The sequence below is a fragment of the Emydura macquarii genome, unplaced genomic scaffold (assembly GCF_026122565.2).
Source record: "Emydura macquarii macquarii isolate MOO-44397 ecotype Brisbane River unplaced genomic scaffold, CSIRO-AGI_Emac_v2 contig_2566, whole genome shotgun sequence".
NCBI classification, from domain to species: domain Eukaryota; kingdom Metazoa; phylum Chordata; order Testudines; family Chelidae; genus Emydura; species Emydura macquarii.
The window spans coordinates 68222-92838 of NW_027132703.1; the positions used below are offsets into that span (position 1 = coordinate 68222).

General features: G+C 40.9%; 1 protein-coding gene across 2 annotated transcripts in view; it reads right to left on the reverse strand.

Annotated features, from left to right (window-relative positions):
* Positions 1–24617, reverse strand: part of LOC137163466 (neuronal acetylcholine receptor subunit alpha-7) — a 64974-nt gene that overhangs the window by 21955 nt on the left and 18402 nt on the right. For both annotated transcript variants that reach the window (XM_067563716.1, XM_067563717.1), the window contains exons 2-3: positions 16291–16335; positions 8676–8785 (exon numbers count right to left, since the gene is read on the reverse strand). In XM_067563716.1, the coding sequence (XP_067419817.1) occupies positions 8676–8785; positions 16291–16335 (155 nt within the window). The remainder of the gene's footprint in view (positions 1–8675; positions 8786–16290; positions 16336–24617) is intronic.

Below are 24617 nucleotides of genomic sequence, written 5' to 3' on the forward strand. Positions count from 1 at the left end.
ATTCAGGAATTGCCAGAACAGATCAAACCCATGATCCATCTAGTCCAGAATCCTGTCTCTAAGATGGCCAGCACCAAATGTATTTGTGTAAGACACCCACCCTCCCCACACACACACAAATGGCAGGTGTGGGATAATTTGCGTCTCACATAGGTCCCATCCTGGTCTGTAATAGTGAGATATTGGCTTAAACCCTGAAGCAGCAGGCTTAACCCTTCCAAAAATGTTGTCATTTATCTTAATAACTCTGGATATTCTTGTTATCCATATGATGGCTAATCCATTTCTAAATCCTACTAAGGTCTTGGCCTTAACTTCTTGTGGCTGAAAGTCCTAATTATGTATTGCAAGAAAAACTATTCCCTTCTTAATCAGTAATGAATTTGTTGGCTTTTGATTTAATAGAACATGTTCTTGTGTTACGAGACAGAGAGAATGTTTGCTGACGCTTGTGTGAGTAACTAGCAGTTCAAGACAGTACATGAACTATCAGTGTGTCTGCATATTTATCTGCCTTCCCCTAACTGTTATTTCTAATGTTTTATTAACTATGTAATGTTCCTTGGAATGTGAGTCATACAAGATGCACAAGGGTTTTTTTTTTTCTGTTAAATAAGAGGAGAGATCAGTATAATAATTCATTGAAAGAAATACAAGTATAGACCTAATTTTCAGAAGAGCCTCACCCACAATGGCCAATGGTGCATCCAAACTCTTGAACTCTCACTTTGGAGCACTAACACCTGCAGAAGCCTGAGGAAATCAAACTGAACATGTGTAAAGAAATCAGGCCCTGGGAATACGTAACAGTATTGACCATATTTCCAGTTCAAGTTGGCGTAGCTATCCAAATCATTCACCACAAGCAACCCCCAAAAAAGCCCACTTCAGCTACCTCACATGATCACATTTCCTGAAAATTAGTATCAGCTTCCATCACTATGACAACAAAGACTTCAAAAGCACATACTTACTACAGGAAGAGCTCTCAGTAGTTTGCTTATTCAAAGTGCGGCAACTTGTGACTGGCAAATCTTCTGAAATTCCACAAAAAGTCATATACCGAGAAAGACCTACACGGAGCTGGGACTTTTTGCGCATAAGTCTGAGTTCAAGTCTGCGCTCTTCAGTTACCACATAAGAGCAGGGATAAGAAGGGCCATATACCTGCCTAAATCCATAAACGGACCAAGCATTGATGCCAGTGGTGACATGCAAATTGTGGGCAGTATGGAGCTTTAGCCATTAAAACACTCAAATTCTTTACAAAGTAGACCACAGCTGAACCAGGTGAACTCTGCATGTACAGAAACAGGATCCTGTCATCTTATCTTGTTCTTTAATAATGTTAGATGGACTCCTGTGGGTGAGAGTGAATAGATTATAAAAGAAAGTGAAGAGCTTGTACATTTCAGCAACTGTGGGGTTGGCAAGGTGTGTGCGTTAACGAGTGTTAACAATTGAAGCATTGCTGAAAGAGGGCAGAGTTAAGGTTGTATGGGCAACCTTAAGTATGCAATTCCTGGTGTTCAGAAGTTTGAGTTTTGCTCAGCTCGATGTTCTGCATGGGAACAATATATCACCAACCCACTTCACCTCGGCATTAATGTATTTTTTTGCCATTGAATTTCCTAGGTTTTTTAAACAAGAAAAGCTATGTTGGTAGGAGTGAGTAATTTGGGCAGTTGTATATATCCTGTGTCTCAATTTGCATACCGAGACAACCTGACGTTCCCACCCACACACGTCAGCTGGACCCCATCAGCCCTGCTTCGGCACACCTTCCTAGCCATGCCTCTGACCCATACTGTGTATTCCCCCCTCCAACCTGGCCCTCTCCCCGTTACTGTATCTGGTGCCCCGCACTGCAAGTAGGGATCGCGTAAGTCTAAAGTCTCACTCTCTGGCATATAAATGTTTCTATTGCCATTACTTCCCCCACCATATAACCCAACTGACAGGCAGTGCCTGGAGCAAAGGACAATCATGTTACAATAGAAGGGTGCTCCTAGTCATGTTTCAGAATAGCTGGAGAGTGGAGTTTGTGACACAGCCAGCGAGAGAAATCCCAGACGTGGGTTCAGTTTCAAAACACTAAGTTTTATGTTTGAAAGAAAGATCCTCTGGCTCCTGTCCAATAGATGTTCCCCATCTCTGAAAACCAGTGACGTGTCAGAGCTCATAATGTGTCTATGCCATACGCTACACAGCCTCCAATTAATGTTCTTCCAATATTTATTAATACTTTCATGTTGTCACTGTAGCAATTATTCAGACCCTCGGCCAAATCAGCGAAAACTATCACAGCACCTGGGTCCGGTCCTGATGTGGTCCAAAGCTGCTCTCATATATTGTCTGAGGCGTACACCAGAAACAAGGCATCATTTCCACCCAAGTGAATCACCACAACGTCCAATACACCACAACCTCTTCAGGCACAAGTGAGATGCTACCGAGTGGGTAAAACAATGATGCCAATGCAGCCCACTTCTCTTCACCCAAAGCAGCCTGTAGACAATAATCCCCATGTCACGGTGTGCTCCCTGCTCTCCCATCAACTTCTGCAAGCTGCTGATCCAGGAGTCGTCCAGCATCCACATGTTGGCAGTGCTGATGGCACCCATATTTCTTTATCCTGGGCGGGGAGCTGGGAGTGTCACGGCACCTCTGCTGTCACTTCCAAAGCGCCATATTGTGGGGCTTTGGAAACACCATCTCACTCTGCCCCCAGATCAAGAAGTAGCCACTCGGCCCCCACCCCGTGCAAAGGGGCTAGTAAAATACAGATTTTCTCAAACAACCAATCACAGGCCTGCTTACCACCCGTCCTCATTTCCCAACGCCTCCGCCACCGCAACCCAGCCCCTGTTCCCCCCCGCCCGCCCCCCCCCACACACACACACACAAAGCTCTCTGTCTCCAACTCCTTTGAATCCAGTAGAACAAAAATTCGGGTTAGCCCAACTGATAACTATTTTTCTGTGTTCCCAGTAAACCTCCCCATAAAACACACACACGTTATAACAGAGACAACTTGTAGCAAGCAACATGAGGTATTAAATCTTTGTTGCACTGGAGCACAAAGGTTTGAACTAAAAATGTCCGGGGCTGCGTATCCAACGAGGCAATGGTGTCGATAGATTTCCTCCAACTGCCCAGAGAAGCATCAAAGGCCTGCATAGAAACCCTCGCACTTCTTTTTCTTTTTTGGTGCATATGGAATGTAATAGTTCCACAGCACATAGCTACGAAAACAAAGAACATGTACTTAAATACTGTTCTCAATTTGGGTTCCCCAAAGATTTAGTGGGTGCCATATACTCACTTAGGTAAAAACTCAACAAATGATGACCATTTTGACCACAGCAATTCAATAGTGATCTCTAGTGCTTTACAAAAACAAAAAACCCACCTAAAAACTTTTTGAAAAATGGCTATTTTGGAGGAAATGGTGGGCTTATATCTCTGCAAAACCTAGCTCAAATGGCCCCAGATTTGGCTCACCAACTCTACCCTGCACCATCCATATTTCAGAAGAACATGACTAAGCATGTCGATGTTAGAGAACCTAAAAGGGTTGACTTTTAAACAGAAGTTGTAACACAACCTCAACTAAAGTGGCCCTGCTGCACCACTATAACATACACCATTCCTGTTCAACTTGGGGCTGTCAGAAATGTGCTCTCAAATACAGACACAGAGCATGTATATGGGAAAAAGCAGTTAGTAATAAACTATCACCTCCCATTCAGTCTTTTCCACTGCTAGTAGAGGGAAAAAACCATGACAATACAGCTCCTATTGCTGGTAATAGTACACACGCTCTAATTCCTACCAACAGCCACATCCTCAAAAATGGTTTGCAAAAGTTATTGGTAACATTATTCATTGTTGGGTCTCAGTTAATGAGAAGTTCTACTTGTTTCACTTCTAAAGAGACTTTGACAATCCTATAAGAATTTGGTGTTCTCTGCCACCTTCAAGCAAAATACTGCCAATCAAAGTGGAGACATTTCTCACTCTTATGGCATAATATAACATGGGTCCTGAACAGTCTCGAGGCTAAAAACAGAATCATAAAACTTGAAGGGATAATTCTATAGTCACACTAGACACTAAACACTGGAAGATAAAAAATTATAATCACCCAGCACGCACCCTCTATATCATGCCAAATTAACAAATATGCTAATCCAGTGGTTTACAAGCAGGGGTACACAGAGGTCTTTCAGGGGTACATCAACTCATCTAGATATTTGCCAGATTTTACAACAGGCTACATAAAAAGCTAAACGAAATCAGTACAAACTAAAATTTCATACAGCCAATGGCTTGTTTATTCTGCGCTATGTACCATACACTGAAATGTTAGTACAATATTTATATTTCAATTGATTTATTTTTTAATGATATGGTAAAAATGAGAAAGTAAGCAATTTTTCAGTAATAGTTTGCTGTGACACTTGTATTTTTATGTCTGATTCTGTAATCAAGTACTTTTTAAATGAGGTGAAACTTGGGGGTACACAAGACAAATGAGCCTCCTGAAAGGGGTACAGTCGTCTGGAAAGGCTGAGAGACACTGTGCTAATCTATTGTAGACACCTGCTGTGACAGATGGACAGCGCTGCAGCCAAAATCCCCAGGCTGTATCCTTTGTGTGGTCTCCCAGGCAGTACACAACAGTGCAACAGCTATTCTATCTGTGGAGAGGTGCAGCATGCTATCCATTCTGCTGCGCTAGCCGCTGAAGAGAAGGACTGGACTATGGCCTTGCTCTTATCCTACCCTTTCAGCATCCAGTACACATGGTGGCGGCTGTAACAGCAGAGTTCCTGCTCCACACCTACACAGTTGCTTATTCTTGTTGCAGGCTGGAGTGGAGGGGAGGGAAGACAGCTTGTGCCTGCTATCCAGCCCACATTGTTAAGTGTTTTTCTTTTTCATTTGATTTCATTTCACACAAAAATCAGCATGGATGGACACTTTGCAACATGGCACGTGAACTTTAAACTATGTAACAGTCAAAAAACCTGTGTATTCTACATAGTTATGATTGTATGATCACGTGACATTTATGACTGTACTGGTATAAAAGAACAAGCTGATAACATATGGCACTGATTATACACATGCACACCCCACACACTTCATCATTAGAAATTGCAATTCTGCTACAGAATAGTTACTCTGAATATCAAATTGAATTTCTGGGGACAAATTTTCAAATGTGGCCATCTAAGTTGCATGCACAAAATCTGCACGTACAAAATGAGTGACTGTGCACACAAACAGGTATTTGGGATGATGGTATTTGGGATGCACAAATGCATATATCACAGATGCAATTTGGTTGCCAAAGTCTGTTCTTAGCTTGTTTATGGAACTTGTTCTTTAAAATGGGTGTGATAAAAGGATTTTTACTCCTAGTCCAAAGCTGTACAAAGAGGTTGTTGTATGGGTATAACTGAGGGCAGAATTTGACTGGTTGGGTTCAGACTAAAGCACACTTATTTCACAAAGGAACTACAATGTAGCTCTTTTTGTTTCGTAGCAGAAATCTCCGATACATCAGACATGATGCTGATCCAACATTAGCAGGAATGGGGCTCAACTAGCAAGATCTACTAAATCCAAAAGCCAGCAAGATCTGTAACAATACAAATGTACAACAAAGTAGCTTTTGCTAGCTGAAAGCTCTCTTCCACGTTCTACGTTTTGAATGGAAGCTTTAAACAAAAAACCTGTTTAAAACTCAGTCAACTTTGCTGTAAAAGTAACATATCTGAGCTCCTGCTAGAACTTTGATGACAGAAGCACTGAAAATACTGCTGGAACTTGCTCTCACTTGTCTTGATGGGGTTCATATCCCTCTCTCATCTATCTCCTTACACTCACACCCTCTCCTGTCTCCAGCTCTGGGGTGAGATCCATTTCCCTACACTTGGCTTTTCTTAATAATAAATTAACTAAATACAGTTTTTATTTTAAAAAGCTACACAAAACTGGGACTGGAACCACAGTGCATTCATTCACATGCATCTGTTCAATACCGCTCTGACCCTCAGACACAAGGTTTATTGGGGTTCAGTCCTGCTCCCCTAGGAAGACTGCGCACTATGTTGTCTGGTCGTGGATTGTTCATCTGAAGACAACAGAAGAAAAGCTATTGGGCAACTGCAATGTACAGACAGATGGTCTACTTTTTAGAGTACCAGGGCTTTGGACTATATGAAGCAATCAGAGTAATCAAGGCAATTCTCAAAGGTGTCAATATTAGTGAAGTGAAATCATTTATTTTCACAACTCTGAAAAGAAATTTGAATACCAAACCATAGCATTGGATCCTACTGGGCTAAACTCTGCTCCCATGTACACCCCATGCAATCCTGTGGATTACACAGGGCATAAGCAATACATAATATATCAGAGTAGCCTTACTTCTGCAAAAACAAGTAGTCTTTATATTTCTCAACGCTTCTCTTAAATGTGCATCATGAATCCATGCATAATATATCCATTATTGAAAGAGTATCTGAGACTAATGTCTTATGGCGGACAGAAATCTTGCCTTTTAACTAAATGACATGCTGTTCTCACTGATTTTGAAACCTGCAGAAAAACTGACTACATGCTGAAAAAAAGGCTGGATACACTCACCAGACAGAACAAGTGCTGAGAACACTATGGGGTTTGTCACACTGTGGTGATGCCTACTCAGCAAATTACATTTCATTCATAAAACAAACCCACATTTCATCTCCTCCTAGAACAAGTATTTTTAGTAATCAAAGCGGCAGCACCAGGTATTTATCAATGGACTATGAACCTTGTCTTAACAAAATATTGTAGATGAAAGGCCTTATCCGACACACAAATTTCAAATAAATCTCCTATTAAAGTTAATGAGACTTTTACTTGATGAACAAAGATAGGATATGGCTTTTTTATTATTATTTAATAATTTTAGATGACTTTTGGTTTTGCAGCGTGTTTACCAATAGGTGACACTCCTGGTATTAAGTCATGAATATAATAGCATGTGTACTCAACTCTGAGACTTACTGTTGTAACGCCATAAAGTATGGAGATTCCATACTTTGAAAATTTTATTATGAGCCTTATGATGAACCCATCTAAAAATTATCTAGTATGTGATTGCAGGAAATGTTTTACGCAATTTAAAAAAGAAGTTTAATGACTCTACTGGACATAATTTTCACCAAAGAATTCATAAAAAATTACCACTTGTACTAATTTTGCTGCTGTTCAGCTCCTGCTTATTCAGCACAGAATGCTATTTTAAAACACACAAACTGGCACTTGTATAGCTTAGTGTACATGTAAGCATAAAATACGTTAAAAAACACACTGGTTTTACAAAGAGTAATAATGTACCATCTTTGTTATTAAATCCCATGAAGGAAGTTGGTAGATAAAGATGCAAAAGGAGGATTTATCAGTGCTACCCAGACTCCCTTTAGTGAGCAATTGGTACTCTCTACTGCTATCTATCTGCCTGTCCCTGAAAGAACTAAAGAGCCATCACATTGTTTGCAGAAGACAGCAGCAGATTCTTAAATGGTATGCTAACATTTCCTACAGCCTGGGGGAGCACAGACAGCAGCACTGGAGAGAAGAGGAGAAGGACCTCACTTCACATTGAGCAGTGGGAGCCTTGTCTGGCTTGTAGGAAAAGGTGTGTGGCCCCCTGAGGGCAAGAGAGCCAGGGTGACTTGTTGCTCCAGCTTCAGCCCAGGTCAGGGTGGGGACCAGAAGAGGGAACTATTTAGGTTATTTAGGTCCATGCCAGTGCAGGAAAACCCTCTTCTACCTGGACCACCCTCCCACCCATGGTAGTAGTTAAATACCAGGGTTTGTCATGATCTGCTGTGCGAATTATGCTAGTCACTCCTCTCTCATGGGGCTGGGAAGGACTTTTTCCATCAGCACCAGATTGGCCAAGGCGAGGGGGGATTATTTCCCCCAACCCCCATGAAACAGGAGTTAGGCTGTGATGTAACAATTCATTATGTAGGCGTGGGAAGGATGCACAGTGCAGATATTCCACAAGGAAGGAATACAATGATCAGATGAAATGGATTGGCAAAGGATTTAAAGGAGGCATTCTTTAGGAACAGAAATCATAGGGTGAGAGGGTCGGGGCTCCTACGACTGGTATGGCAGGGATCCAAACCCCTCCCACCCTCCTACGTCCCCCTTTGCCCTTATTTGGGGGACGGGGTGGCAGAATCCCAGAAGCAGGTTGGCTGGGGACCAGGATGGGGGGGGGGGATATGTAAATGATACCATCAGGTATATGTAAATGAATAAAGCTGTGGCCTAATTAAACTACATCCAATGTCTCCTGGCCTTCTTCTGGCATAGCCGGACAAAGAGGCAATCAAGCTCTTCTATCTCCAAAGGAGTGACCTTTAAGCCAGGGGCAGGGGGATATTGTCCCCATCCAGATCATTAAACAATGCAAGTAAAATTTAGTTTTCTAATAATCACATTTTATCTGAAACAAACTACGTTTTTAGTAAGCATTTGCATCATCATCTTTCTTGTTGTAAACAACATGATGATTGCTTTCAGTACACTAAATGCTAGCTCCCAACATCTGGACATTCTGAAGGAATAGTTATGCTTTCTTTTCATGAAGATGTGCTTACCTGTTATACAGGAGAATATCTGGCTTCCAGATCTGACCATCAGGAAAACGAACATTCTTCACTCCAGGATACTCAGACATATTCCATTGTAAGTAGTAATCTGTCCAATACTGACACAAAGAAATGTGTTAATATCACCTTTTTTTCCATTCTCTGCATCTCTCTAGCTCTGAGGGATTATCTAGTCCTAACCAAACATTTCTTTTTATTTAAAAAAAGTATTATTTAGCTTCAGACACTGACATGTTTAGAAAGAATGACTTCAGTCACCTTGAAAACAACACTGCAAAGCACAAAAATCCCATTTTTGGTTCACAGTGACTGCATACAACAGCCTATAAGAGCAGGTTCAATATGCTTTTATTTTACTGTTCATGCGGTCTTGAGCACAAAATTGGAATAGAACTGATTTTTAATACAAATACTAATTCCAATTACATTTCTCTTCTGAGACATAACTTGGATAGGTCCTTTTGTTGAAAATGATTCAATTATCTAGCCACTTAGAGGCACATTGGGTAGATCAACCAACGGGACCCACTGATAAGAAACACTGCTGAAACTCCATTCTCTGACGGGAACAATGCAAATCTACTACAGGAGAGAATGTCTGCTATCAAAGACTTGCAGCCCAAGTTTTTCACCCTCAAAAGGGAATTTTAATTGCTGTGGTTTTGAAAACTACGGGCCCTATCCTGAGAGTGCTGAATGCAACTCCCATCGACAGCTGCTCCACCACTGCAAGCAACAATGGTCAAAACCCAACTCTTAGTTCAAGGTTAGTCAACCCTGTGTTGCTAGCAGGTCTGGATCTGTCACTCTTTAAACACTAACGCATTTTACATTCATGTTTCGCATCAGGGAATCTCATCTTCCGACATCAACTGTATCACACTTTGACTGCAATACATTTTAGTAACTCATTTTCTAAAAAATAGCCAAAATTGGATAAAATGAGACGGGGCCAGAAACTTCACACATCTTTCTAGAGGTTTGGAAAAAGTTCAATTCACTTTGTTTTTAAAAACTGTGCGAGAACCTCTGCTGTCCTGGTTTTGTATCATGAGGCAAGGTGTTCTCACTATATTTGGTCCAGACCCATCACGTGGAAACATCCAAACGGAAGTGGTTCAGATCAATTCCAGTAAGCTCCAATGGGCCAGGGTGTCAAGACCCACTATTATTCTCCCCTTTTGACCACTAAACCACGAGCAGCTCACTCACAATTTCTGGTAACCACAGCCACGACTTTTTTTTTTTTTTTTTTTTTTTTTTTTGCAAACAGCTTAAAATCAGATTTAAACTGTGGTTTTCCATAAACATGCACCTTAATATTGAAGCCACTCTCAGTTACATCCTGCACAGCATGAATACGTGTGGCAGACTCAAACCCAAGATGTACATAGCGCATGCTCGACTATGATTCTAAGAATAGCTTCCACTGACTGGCCAACAACTTTGAGAGGGGGAAAAGAAATCGGCTGCTGATTCAGAGCACCTCAGCTTTGAACTGCATGATGAGAATAGCTCTTTGGGGTACGACAATTTATATTTTTCACATACATCGTATTTTGAGACTACATCTGCGATACCTACATTCTTACCCATCAATGGACAGGCCACATTCTCTCCTGCACTGTGGCCACTTTGTACCACATTGCCAGCACAAAGCAGTCTTAAAGCTGGCTTAGCCAGCCACAGGAGGATCACCACAATGCAGGGGGTCTTCCAGAGGCGCAGCAGTTCCTATACTTCCTTGCGGCCAGCACAGAAACTAGGGGCATGACCAGGGGCTTCCCTGCTATCTAGCATTTCTTAGTTGCCATAAGAGCCCCTTTGGGAAATTTCCTTTGCAGCCACTGTCATTTAGAGACGTCCTTGGGCTCCTCTAATTTACAAGAAGAAACTGGCCCCAACACACTAACAGCCTGTGACTGGGGGAGCAGAAAGGTGGCTTCAGGTTGGGCTGAATGCGTCTCAGCTGTAGTCCAGGATCTAGAATGATATTTCTGGCTCTTTCCTTGGTTTTTAAATGAGTGTGTTCATGATGAAGCATTTCCTGGGTAATGGACTCTCACACACTTAGTTCATCAAGATAAACCCGGTAAGGTCTAGCACCAGCTAGAAGTAGTGACTGCTCTTCTGCCCACTCTTAGACAACTGTGTCCTTGGGCTGTGGAAAAGCTATATTTCAAAGGGGTTCGGGCTTTAGCCTGGCATATGCTTTTGTGGCCAGAATTATGATCTGTGTCACAGTAACCTCCAAATCTTCATCACTATTACCTAGTACAGAAGATCTTTTAGCCTTAGCAGGTCCTTGTGGCCCTAAGTCAGCAAAGCACTTCACATGCTTAGAGGCATTGCTAAATTGGTGCCTTCACAGATGCCCTTTTCCTAATTAATACTTAATATCAGGACTATCACTGCAAGGTCTACAATGGCTTATGGATGGCTTGGTCCCAGTAGGGCTGCTCCCAAGCCACCTGAAATTACGTACTCAGAGCTTTACAAGTTGATTAAATCAAAATACTTCAAAAGCCACTCATATGACCGGTTTTATTTCGTTGAAATTGAGCGTGCACTTCACCCCATATCAACTGGCATTTTTGTCAGGAAGCAGAGGCAGTACACATATGCAATAGGTAGGGATGAAAATATTACGATACATGATCATGCCATGAATCTTTGAAATGAATCTTTCCCTTGTGGTGTTTTCATTTCACAAACAGCTTCTATGTTTTTCTGGTAAGGTTTAACATTGTGTTCACTGAACATGTGTCCAATGTGATCCATTTCCTTTTTAGCTCAGATTGGCATTTTGCTTTAATTTGATTTCGCTCAGTTTCAGTGACATTTTACATAGCCTGTCATTACGCTATGCATCTCCCTTTCACCATGTTCTCTGCATTAACTTCCACACAAACTAGCCATCAGATGTCTTCCCTATAATACTTCAACATTTGCAGAGCTTCTCCATTGCTAAATGGCAGGTTTTTAAACATAAACTTTCCAAACAGGGCATGAAATGAACACAACAGGAATTTTAATCATCCAGTGCCACTTGCCAAAATCTTTGACAGGCATTTAGAACAGGGAAAAAAAAATGTACCTTGGGCATTCTGGAAACAACATTATCTATCATTCTCACAGCATAGTATTCACATACAATTGCTTTGTTTAAATCTTTAGGGTATAGACAAATCCAAATTCTACTTGGGTTTACCACCTTAATCATTCTGTTGCCCCAATCAGCTGCCTATTGCTCACATTCAAGTTTTATTTTTTTAAACATTTTGCCTTAGCAAAGTCATGTTATTAGAATAGCACAGTTTCAAAGGGATTAGTCTGAATGCATTCTGTACCTGTGACACCAGGTACTGGCTGCTTTTGCCTTTTGTATAGTCATCACTACAGAGTTGGCTGAAATGTGTGCGTTCACGCTTTGTCCAATTTCCTTATAACACAGCCTGACAAATGATTTGAGCAGTGTGTTTGCTCCTTTAGCTCTACAGACGTCAGTCGCTTGAGGTAGATTAAATCAAGATATTTGAGTAGCTTTTGGGTGTTTTTCCCTGCCCTGCTTATTCCACTAACAAATGTTTTGAATTAAGCAGTCTGAATTGCTCAAGCACTTCTTTACTCAGTTTCTACAAGCTGATCAATTGTTTCCTACCTATCTTCCAATTTCTGCTAACGAACTTTACCTATGCCAGTTTTTAGAAGAACTGCATTATGGCCGAAACCTTTTAATTATTTTGTCATTTTTTAACTTGTCAACTTCTGGATCCCTCTGAAAATATATATGATTTTTTGTGCCTCCCCTTCTTGCAGTGTATAGCAATGTTGAGGTTCTCCCTGCAAATTTTTGACTGAGTCTACTGGCATAGACAAATATTTTACATGTTTTCAGCATTCCTTTCAAAACAATGAGTACTTGGTGGCTTCAGGGCATTAATTTTAAGCTGTTCTGAAACCCATGTACTATCAGTTCTGTGTTTCATTTTGATCAGATGTTCCCAGACTGTGGTTCACAAAGCACTTGTTGGTAGTCCAGACAACTGGCTGGTTATATGGTGCTGGCTCTTCTTCTCATTTCCAGCTACTAAACTGCATTAAAAGATAGTCAGAGATACATTACATATTTTCCTGTTATTACTTTCCAAGTAAGCAGTTTCTTAGTTGCCATATGGACATGATGTGATGGTGAATGGGTAGAAGATGGTCCATGAAAGAAAATAATCTATGCATTAAAATGTGGTCCATACTAGGAAGAGAGTATGGAAACCTCTTACTTAGACTAACTGGGTCAATCTTCAAACTAACATGCTCTTTTGTGGGCTTTCACTTCATGCATGTGCACTAAAGCATTTGTTCACTCAAATTAGGCACAATTTTAAAATTTGAGGCTAGATTCTCAAAGTTATGCTTGGTGCACCTGAAGATAGGGAGCAGCTCTGGGGCCAGCTGAAGTCCCTCCTGGACCCTGCTGTAACCTAGAAGAAATTCCAGGCTACTCCTGACTATCTCCAGAGCCAAAAATAGGAAGGGGATATACCTGGAGATAAATCAGGAGCAAGAGTTTTTATATGTGAGCATTAGGTTTATATTTGTCCCCCTCAAGACATAAACTGAGCATTTAGGCACTTGCATAATGGACAGATAAGCATATATCAGCTACTGCTGGTATTAGTCATTGTAATCACAGGTATAAGCAGAGTTATTGTTGAGTCACGCAAATGCAGTGAAAATCATTCTTAATCCAAACAAGACAGCATAATAGAAAGATGATCACTGAATTCAATGGGCCCATCTATCTTTGAATTGTATTGTTATTTGTTACCAGACTACCCATACAAAAACACTTAAATCTTTGTTTCTTTTACTCTTCATATACACTTAGTCTACATATTGGCCACAAGCAGCAGCTACAGTATTGATAGTAAACAATTGTTCTGATTGCTGGTGTCTTCCCTGCTCCATATGTCGTACAAAGACAAATAAATTAATTCTATTAGACTGCTACAATACATTTCTTTTAAGATTCCCATAGAAAAAAGAATCAAAGAGATAAGGAAACAGGAAGAAGAGAAAAATAAATTGCAGTCTTTGGAGAATTAATTGTTGTCTCTTATCCTGGGTTCAGAAATCACAGTTACTGAGGTCATTGTAACCAGAGCTGAAAACAGTTTTGATCTTATTGTAAAACTACTGTGTAAATAGCATGAGCTGACTGCTTCCTCCGTGTCAGCCTCTCTTTGTTCACAGATGTAACAACCCACCCTATCCACTGTAGCTTATCAAAATTACCTTTCCTTTGTATCCTAAGATCTGTCCGAGTCAGAGGCACTCCATAAAGGATATAGTGAAAAGAAGATGGACTCAGAGAAATAATTAAACTGAGTGAATTTATCATTCTGATTAAAGCAAGAGGTATCAAATTTCTGCTGACACAACACAGTTGTTCTGAAAAATAAAACTGTTCTGTGAACTACCACTTAACCTGACAAGTTCAGGTTCTCTGTTACAAGCAACAGTTAAAGAAAAGAAAAGTTCCTATCCCCTCTGCTGAAAGTGGAGGGTGAGCTACTCATCTCCCCCCACCCTCAGTCTCAGGAGGCAGTGACAACCTATGGCAGTCCCTCCATCTAGCACAGGAGTTCTCAAACTTTTTTTGCTGGAACCCCTTTTGAAAATATTTCAGGCTGTGATAAGCCTCCTACTCCCCCCCGAAAAGTGATGACCCCTCCTGTCCTATGCCACCCTTCCTGGCATGTGTGTGGGGGGCTGACAGCTCGTAATCCCTCCATAATAACCTCGCAACCCCGTGAGGGGTCACAACCCAGTTTGAGAACCCCTGATCTAGTGGTATGAGGCCCCTACATCATTAAGCAGGAGAGCAAGAAACAATAGTTATGTGGGCTCTCTCCCATTGCGGATACTGCCAGGGAGTTAAGCTTCCCTGTTCTGCATTTGTGAGCAGGAGCAAAGCACACGGTCTGCCGGTGCTCATAGTCTCTCCTGCTAGAAACCAGACCCTGCAATCTCCCTCTCCTACCCACTACTTCCGTTATCCATTGCCTGATTAAGGACTGAGCAGACAGCTACAGTACATTGTGAACGGAGATGGTTCTCACAATCTTTGTGATAGAAGCAGATAGGAATTCTGTGTTCTTGTTGTTGTTTCCAAGTAAAACTGTAAATGTCAGAGATGTGACGTAAGCCCAGAGGAAAGGGCCAAAATATGTGCATAATTCTCCTTGCTTTCATTCATCCTCCTACATTTGCTCTTTCAATGTAAGCCCATGTCCTATTGAGCTGCTGTAGTGGTCTCCAACTTGGAATGAGTAAGCCCAAAGCCTACATTAATGCCGAGCTAGTGGGAAAATATTACAAGTCAAATCAAAGTACATATGCATGGGCATTAGTGAAAATTTCAACAACAAAAAATACCCTCTCAAGATGACACCTTTTAAAATTCCATTGTCCATTCCGATTGTCAAAATATAAGTGAAACCCATTCGTCATTTGCCCCCATAACATCAAGAATTAGATTCTGTAGAGCCAGATTCTTTGATGATGTAAATTAGAATTGCTCCACTATGATCAATTAATGTCCACCAATATACACCAGTAGGGAATTTGACATTCAATGGTAACTGCAGGATAAGTGTTCTGTGTTAAGAAGTAATTTGTCATTGCAGCATAATTAAACACATGGCTAAATTTTGGAAAACGTGCACCCTACCATACATGCACAAAACAAAGAGGTACACAAGGAAAATGCACAAACGTGCCTGTAACTGAACATTAAGCAACTGGAAACAGCGTTTGCCATCACTCATTTTGTGCATCCAATTAAGCCATAGAATAATGGACATTTAATCCAAATGACTCCTTTCTTTCCACAGTTCCTTTTGAACAGAACTATGCACAACATTGTTTTTTAGATATCACTTGCATAGTCATTTGATTAAAATCCTCTTGCAGTCTCTTAAGGAGACAGACAGCAACTGTAGCAAACGTGGAACGATTGATATCCTCAGTCAGGAGAATGGCAGCAGATCACAGGAATAAATAACTCCTCTGGGATAAGCCCATCCTCCATAAGAAGAAATATGTGGAGGGTCTCAGAATACTGACTAGATCAACAAGATTGGCAAAATCTTTATGTAAATGTGTGAAATTATATTTCATGTTCTCTTTCACTAGCAAATATGATTAAAGAAAAGGTGCCAGATTTGTTGCAATGGATGCATCCGTACCTACTGTTCTGTATCACTACCTGGGACACCTACGGACTGCATTATCTTGCATTGACCTAGTGTTTAGACTGAAAGAAACAATGTACTGAGTTTATAAATCCTTCAGATATGGTACGACAATACAACTCATGCAATTTCATAAGTAGCTATGAGACAAAGAAAAGTCCTCCTCCAGCTTAAAACCTTCACCACAGAATCCTCTATTCTACAAGATGTATCATCTCAAAGTTGTCCAGTATGTCTCAGAAGAACAGAAACTTGCAAGCTGCATGAATGTGTGTTTTATATTTGTTGAACATGAAAAGCATAGTTAAACCTGCATTTGAAGTGTTATTTTACATTTCACAACTCACCATTTGTAACCAAATGTTGGTTGTTAAAACTTGATTCTTTTCGTCCTGGGGAGAAGAGAAAAAAATAAAGAACAATTCAACATTTGTTCAAGGAAAGGACTGAGGTAACATTGTTCAAAGGTTTTAGTGAAATCAAATAGTTAGCAGTTATGTTAAAATATCTTTCAATAAGAAGTGATCCTGAGTAATGTGTCCTATTAGGGAATGTGAAACCAGTTATGACTCCCTGTACTCCACTTTAGCAGAGTTTTTGAGGGTTTCTTTTTAAATGGTTGTTTTTATGCTACCACACACAGCCCTCTACTGTTGTCATCTGCTGAGAGCAAAGTGTTTCTTCTTGGTTTATCCCAGAATCTTTTTCTTTAAAATAGCATATGACAAAGGTAGAAGTAATTACACTAGAGTTTCCCCATTTCAACTTAGGTTAACTAGCAGATGAGCTGCTAGCAAGCGAACAAACCAGAGATGGAGCAAATGCACAAATTATAGAAACAATATGAACAAAAAACCCTGGATAATCCCAAATAAGTACCTATGCAAGTTTAGAGCCTGTTTCTGCTACTCTTACCCATGCTGAGTAGTATCTTAGTATACAAAGTCCCACTGATTTCTACATATTGTGGTTTTACAAAAAACGCTGTGCATGGGGAAGTGCACTGCTACCATGCCCAAAGAGCATCTGGAAACCAGATTGTGACACAAAATGTCACACTTTGCCTCAGAGTCTCACACACACACTCTGCAGGCAGATGTACCTTACACCAGCCCTGTCACTGAAGCAGCATAGGTTCCCAGCACACTGGCACAGAAAAGTATTACAGGATGGAACCGTTCCCTGGCCAGCCACCCACCATTCAGCAACTACTCAGCCCTCCACCAGATCTTCCTCGGTGGAATTCTATCAAGGTAATGGGGTACATTGCACTCTGATTCCCATCACTAGAATTTGTTTTCTAAGCTGAATGTAAAACACTTAGCCTTTTCTGTGTTAAATCAAACAGAAGCTCCCTCATTGGTGTCACCCCACCCTAGAACTCTACTAAACAAAGTACATTGGAATTCACTCTTTGGAAATTCCATTGCATATCCCAGACACACCTGTACAGTGTGGAAGAACTGTCAAACCAGCTGATACATCTAAAGGAATTTACATTTTATTCTTCATCAAATAAGAAATGTCCAAAGACAACTGTATTCAAATTTTTAAATACAATACAAAAGTTTTCTTAAACTGAAAATGTATATACGCCATTGAATCTGTAATCCATTTTTTGCAGACTTTTCAATGAGTGGAAGGACTGAAAGACCTTTAACTGTGGCAGTATCAGGCTAGTGCAGTAATAGTTATACAGCATGTAGAACCAGCTAACACTGCCAGAAAGGATGACATTTTAATAGCAAATGGGAGACATTTAAAAAGGAATATCAATAAAGATGTGAAAGTGTTACTGAATCGCCATGGGATCCCAACAACTGAATGTATGGCATAAAGACAAATGAAAGAATTCAGGCAAAAATACGCCCTAGATTACTATTCTACATGGCTCCATTCTCCCCCGAGATGAGTATACCTAGCACCCAAAAAAGTCAATGGGATGTGTGCCCAAATGCAGTGGTAGAATTTCAAACGTTCTCTTTATATTCTGTCTCATCCATCCAGTGAATCTTGCCTTTCATCCAAGACTCCTGCCAACAGGCAAAGAGTCATTTATGAGGGGGAATGTCTTGTCTACCCTTCAATACTAGGAGCACAGCACTTACTGCAGGCTCAAGTTATGTCTTAGGACAGTAAAACAGTCATTAAAGCTATTATGGTTACCTGAAGACATAGGTGATGGTTGAGTAAAGTGTTGCTTTTTCTGTAGAGATTCACAGCCAGTACTTGACCAACATTAGCAGCTATTACTCTGTGGCCATACAAACATTTGTGTGATGCATTGCTCAAGTACCTTCAGTGTTATTAGAGAGCTTACCAGTCTCAGTAGCATAACAGAACTAGTTTCCAGTGGGCTTAAATTCCTGAATTTATGAAGAAATGTCCACCGGATCATTCACCACATCGTAATCAAAAAGCTTAAGTACTTTTCTATTCACTGGTTTTATCCATCTTTCAGGGGAGATGTAAAACCAAGATTCTGACAACTTGTGATCATTAAAGATAGCGCTTTTCTCCAGGCTATGGGTGTTAACACAGGTGTGCAGACAAATTCCAATTATACCTTGTCTAGTCTGTAACAGGCATGCAGAAGTATATGCAGGACACTACCAGTGTGTGAATTTGATATGTGAGACCTTTACACGCACTTTTCTTGGAGTAAATGGTTGCACAAGGGGCAGAACAGTAGAGAACCAGGTATCTGGTTGAAATCTTATTGCAGAACTGCTAGCCTAAGTGAATAGGCAACATTAAGCAACATGCTACCCTCCTGTTGTCTATTTTGTTATTTTAAAAGTTCAGAACCTGAAAGAGGAGATTTGAACATCCTGGCTCCATTTGGATCACTATATTTAAGGTCCCATCAGTGTTTTATTCATAAACTCCCATCTTCCAGGGCATTCTAACGCAGCTGTAAACATTTTGCTGCAGGCTGAAGCTTAGTGTATAATATCCCTGCCCTGGAGAAATGTATTTCAAACATTTTAGTTCAAATTGGTTTGGCTGGTTTTCATCAAGAAGAGGGGAAGACTGGCAATTCTCTGGTTTCAGAAGCTTTGCAGTGCACTCCGCAATCTCGCAAACTGCTTCATTTGAGGTAGGAGGGAACATCTTTCTGTTTTTTAGTCTCTCATGCTGAACAATGCCTTTGAATATGATGGAGGACTTCTGAAAAACAGCTTCTCAGTAAAATACATTTGCATTGTTTTCCATGACAGCTGCACACCACCCCATTTCAGAGACTGAAATGGATCGTGAAATTTTGCTTAAATCCCAACATGCATTTCCAATTTGTCTTCATTTTGCAGTATTTTAGCAGCAACTACTTGGGAAAAAGAGAGTGTTGCAACCAGGGAGAAAAACCATTTCTAGAGATGCTCTTACAAATACTTTTCTAATATGAAAAGAAAAGAACTTCACACTGCACCTTGAGGGGTCATAAATAATAACACCACAGAAAACAAGGTCAAGAACAAAATGCCAGTTTTACCATGCCAGCTACTTCAGTTAATGCAGGCTTTAAATCGCACAAAAATAATGGTGTGATGATGAATGGTAACTAGTAAGAAAGTACTGGTCAAACAGCTCAGCTCACTAGAGAGTGCTTTTTATTCATGTAGTGGTCTGACTAACCCTTTGGCCACCAACCTTGCTATAGCAACGATGCAATACTGTACAAGTTAAATTATTGACAGGCTAATTATGATAGTAGGCTGGGTCTATGTAAGGTCTGGTCTACACTACAGAGTTACAGAGGGGCAGCCATGTTAGTCTGTTCTTTAGCAAAACAGCGAGAGTTCTGTAGCACCTTAAAGACTAACCAATTTATGTGGGCATAAGCTTTCATGGGCAGAAACCTACTTCGTTGGCATCCGACAAAGTGGGTTTCTGCCCACGAAAGCTAATGTCCAAATAAATTGGTTAGTCTTTAAGGTGCCACAGAACTCCCATGACAGGCACAGCTCTTACGTTGGCGTAGTTAGGGCAATGCAGTGTCTGTGTAGACACTGCCTTATTTATATATCAGTAGTTGGCTATCATTCTTGTCAATTTCACGGCTCCCATCTGGAGCCATGAAATTGACAAGACAGACTTGTAGGCTCCCTGCTGTGAACCCTACACCCAGCTCATAGCTTGGGCTGTCACCCCAAAGCAGATGGGGGGCTCCAGACTCCCTGCTCCCAACCAGGCTGCCACCCGGGCTCCCCATTTCCAGTTGGGCTGCTGCCCGGGCTCCCCACTCCCTACTGGCAGACTGTTTTGGCATGGTATCACTAACACTGTTAAAACTATCAGAATATGAGGACTACATGCAATGTTTAGTGATATAATGAAGCTCCAACAAAAGCTTGATTCCTCACGGTGCCTGTCTTACTTATAGAAAAAATGCACTGAATATATGCATAAATATAACTCTTATATAAACCAAACTGTAGCTCCACTAATATCCAAATAGTGACCATAAATACCATTTAATAATAATTTACTGCTAGACTCTTATTCCTGTTTGACTATAGGGTAGAACAAAATATGACCAAGCAGTAATTTACAATTCCACAAGACATACAATTAAAAAGGCTGAATGCTTCCTGATTTTCAAAAAAAAAAAAAAAAAAAAAAAAAAAAAAAAAAAAGGCCCTGAATATGCTACAGCGCAATTCAAACATTTTATAAAAGCAGCAAGCTTTTAAGTTTTCTTTAAGAAGTGAAGCTATTGAGGACCAGTCACACATCTTGGGTGCCTTTCCAACCGGTTCTCAATACATTTGTTATATCTTTTACAATTTCTATATTAAAAAAAATACTTGTGTTAACTCTTTGGACTGTTTCAGTCTCTAAATATTTGTTAAGAAACTGTGATGAAAAATGTTAATATTTTGTTGAGAAGCTATTTAAAAAAAAAAAAAAAAAAATCAATGAATTCCTGTTTCAGAAACAAATATTCTCCCAGGTCAAGATTTTTAAACAGGACTCATGATTTTGGGCTCTCTCAATTTACAGGTCTCTAACTTGACAAGCCATAAAGGAGCCTGATTTCTCCTTTAAGGTTGCTCAAGTTGAACACCCAAAAGTGGACGCAGCATCCAAGATCACTAATCGCTTAAAAAAATCTTAGTCCCAGCACTCTTAGACCCGATATTGGAAAATCCAGACACCATGATGTTTATATACACGGCTAGCATGTTAAGGAGGACATTGGAGCCTTAACTCTATTTACCTGGCATACTAGTTTTCACTTGCACTCTAAAAATCATTTTAATGTAAGTAAATGAGTGAAATACTGGCCACGCTGAAGTCAATAGTAAAATTCCCAGTGATTTCAACAAGGCCGGAATTTCACCCAACAATTCTGAGAAGTAAATCTGTTCAGTGTTTGCTGACTGAAAACATTTAGCCTCTTAAATGCTAATTTTTCATGCGATTAAAAGTTACAAGGATGATCCACTGAAAGGTTTCTCCCTTCCTTTTATGACATAGCTTGCTTCCAGACTTCACCAAGAAAGGCTTCCTTGTACTGGATCAATTTCACCATATCTTATTAAAAGATTTTTTTGAAAACATTGTAAGGCATATCTCATTATAGAAAAATGCTGGGCTCCTGGGCAGCAAATCATAATGAGACCAGACTGTTTCAGGTTGTTGCTGGCTACCAACATCACCACTATCAGTTAAGAAATTCTATAAACTGTCACTTATTTACCAAATGTTATCCTGCTGAAACCTATAGGTTATTCAGTTCGTTATCTCTTATCTCATTGTCTCAGCACTTCCTAATTAAATATTCAGAGCATCTTTTAATCCACTAGGTTAAATTATTGGCACCTAATGAAGCTTTGTCCTGCTTTTTTGAGACCCTAACAATGTTATCTGGTTAGTGAATTTACTACTTAACACAGTGCGGTTTTCCTCCCTTTTTAGGGTGACACATTGAGCTAACTATGCTGTACCTCAGCAGAGTGAAAGAGCCAGAATTAATGTCTGATCCTTCACCCTCCACAGCCTTTACAGTTTATAGAGAAGGCTGGAGGATGATTTAACACCTAAAATCAACTGCAATTGGCAAAAAGACTCTAAAAATTCTCTCTACACTCTGCTGCTCCTTGGCTTCTAATTGACAGTTTTGTGACAATGTCATACCAAGCTATTGCCAAGATGAAGCTGAGGTTCATTGAAGTTTTCAGGCCCTATAAGACATAAGCACACACATTTATTTTAGTAGTGAAGTGCTGGAGGTGGCAGTTTTGAGCTCCTTGCTACAGTTCTGCCACAAAACTAAATGGACGGTTGGGGTGATTTCCCTGCTCCTGATAGCAGCATGTAGAGGACGAGTGAATTCATCCATAACATTTCAACTTCAATAAGAGTCCCTCTTAAAATTAGCAAAGGAAGGTGTAGTGGTCAGGGAACTAGCCAAGACCCTGCTCTGCCACAGACTTCCTGTGTGACCTTGGGCAAATGAGTTAGCTTCTCTGTGCCTCAGTTCCCCATCCATAAAATGGAGAGAATAGCACTTCCCTACCTCCCAGGAGTCTTGTGAAGATAAATCCTTGAAAGACTGTGAGGCACTCAGATTGTGCTGTGATGGGGATCATATCAATGCTATAGATATAATGGTGGCTAAGTGCATTCCAGCACTTCCGTCTCCAACCGATACCCAGACGAAATATGTATCCCATCTTCATCAAACTTGCACTCCAGCACGAAACACTAACAGTGACCTCATATGCTTTTGTAACAATAAGTCAGCACATTTGATTGCCACACAATCTGAGCAGATAGGAAATTAATGCTGCTGAGGTAACAGTTAAGATTTTGCATTAGCGTGGAAGTTTGATGAAGTTAGGGTAAGCTTACTTTTTATAATTCGGAGGTGAGCGCCTTATGAAGCGTTAGAGTGTATAAATCGATAGCACTGCAGGCAATATGAAAATGGAAAGAAATGCAATGGATAAGATTTCTTAGAAGAGGTGAGATGTGAATTCCTGGTTTCCTCTTTCTCTGCACAGGGAACTTTCCCCTAAGCTACAGAGTGGTGGGTAGGTGAGTGGGTTGGATAGGGTTGGTCTTTCAATCCCCCAGATCCAGGGAAAGAATAACTGAGGCCAAAGAAACCATGCAGAACCTCAACTTCTTCATGAACCTGTTGAGGTTTCATAGGTCCAGAATGGTTCTGAGACTGCCTTTGGCTTTCGGGATTAGGAACTAGTGGGAGTAGAACCTTTTGCCCCTTGTTTCCTCCTCCACTGCTCCTATCTTTAGCAGTGCCTGCACTTCTTGGATTAGAAGTTGCTCGTGACAAAGGTCCCTGAAGAGGGAGAGTTTAGGGTGGGGGGAACTGAATTGAACAGAGTGTCCCAATTTTACCTTGTATCGCACCCAGCGATCCAACACAATCTGGGCCCACACATGGTAGAAGTGGGATAGCCGGTCCGAAAAGAATAAGGGTGAAGGATCAGAGTCCTGAATTAGTACACAGCCCTCGGGGGCACCTTCAAAAGTTCTGTTTGGAACCAGAGGATTTGCTCACTGGTCCAAGGCTTTGTCTGGTAAAAGGCTGAGACGGTCTCCTCCTGTGATTCCTGCCCCTCTTTCAGTTATATTCCTGCCTGGGTTGGGATTGGTAGAACTGACGTAGGGGCTGAGGTCTGAAATGCCTCCTCTGCGGCGCTGGAGCAAGAAGGCCTAAGGACTTTAAAGTAGCCCAAGAGTCCTTAAGACTGGGCAGTTTCAAGTCTGTCTGCTCAGAGAACAGTGCCGGACCCTAAAAGGGAAGGTTGTGGATCATCTGCTGGACCTCTTGTGGCAGGCCTGAGGCTTGTAGTCATGAGCTCCACTGCTTCGCTACCGCTGATGACATGATGTGAGCTGCAGGATCCGCCATGTCTAGCGTCACCTGAAGCAAGCCCTTTGCAACCACCTTGCCTTCCTCTCTTAGGGCTGTGAACTCCGCCCTGGAGTCTGATGGTACAGATTCTAAGAACTTTGACATAGTCCCTAAGAGTTAAAATTGTATCTGCTCAAAACCTCCTGCTGGTTCATGAAGTGGAGTCGGAGCCCCACAGGCAGTAAGAAGGAACTGAAGAGGCGAGGGAGGAAATCGGCAGGGCCCTATATACAGTGCCATGAAGGCGTGACTCCAGGGGCCTCCAGAGCCAACCCTACAGCTACCACTAGGGGAAAAACTTTCCGGTGCCTGTGCATGCGGCACACACACACCTACTTGGAATCGACATGAGCAAGCACTTGACCTGTAAATGACTCGCTGACAGCCTCCCAACCCTCCAGTGCCGAGAAGAGCTTAGGAAGGGATCCATCCCTTACAACTTCATATTTTACTTTTTCATAGTTCGAAGGTTTTTTTTTTTTTAAAACTTTTCAGTACAGAATATGTACAGAGATCCAATGCACAACGTATAAATCAAAGTGCCAGGGAAGCTTCTGATTAGAATTTTATGACTTTTTTATTTACTCTAAGTTTACACCTATTTATCTACTTGTATATCATATCTGAGCACTCTCAAGTATTTATCCTTACCATACCCAATATCAAGTACAGAAATATTATCATCCCCATTTACAAATGGAGAACTGAGGCAGAAAGATCAGGCCATTGTCCAAGGTCATACAAAAAGGCCATGGCAAAGCCAGGAATTTACCTCAGATCCAAGTC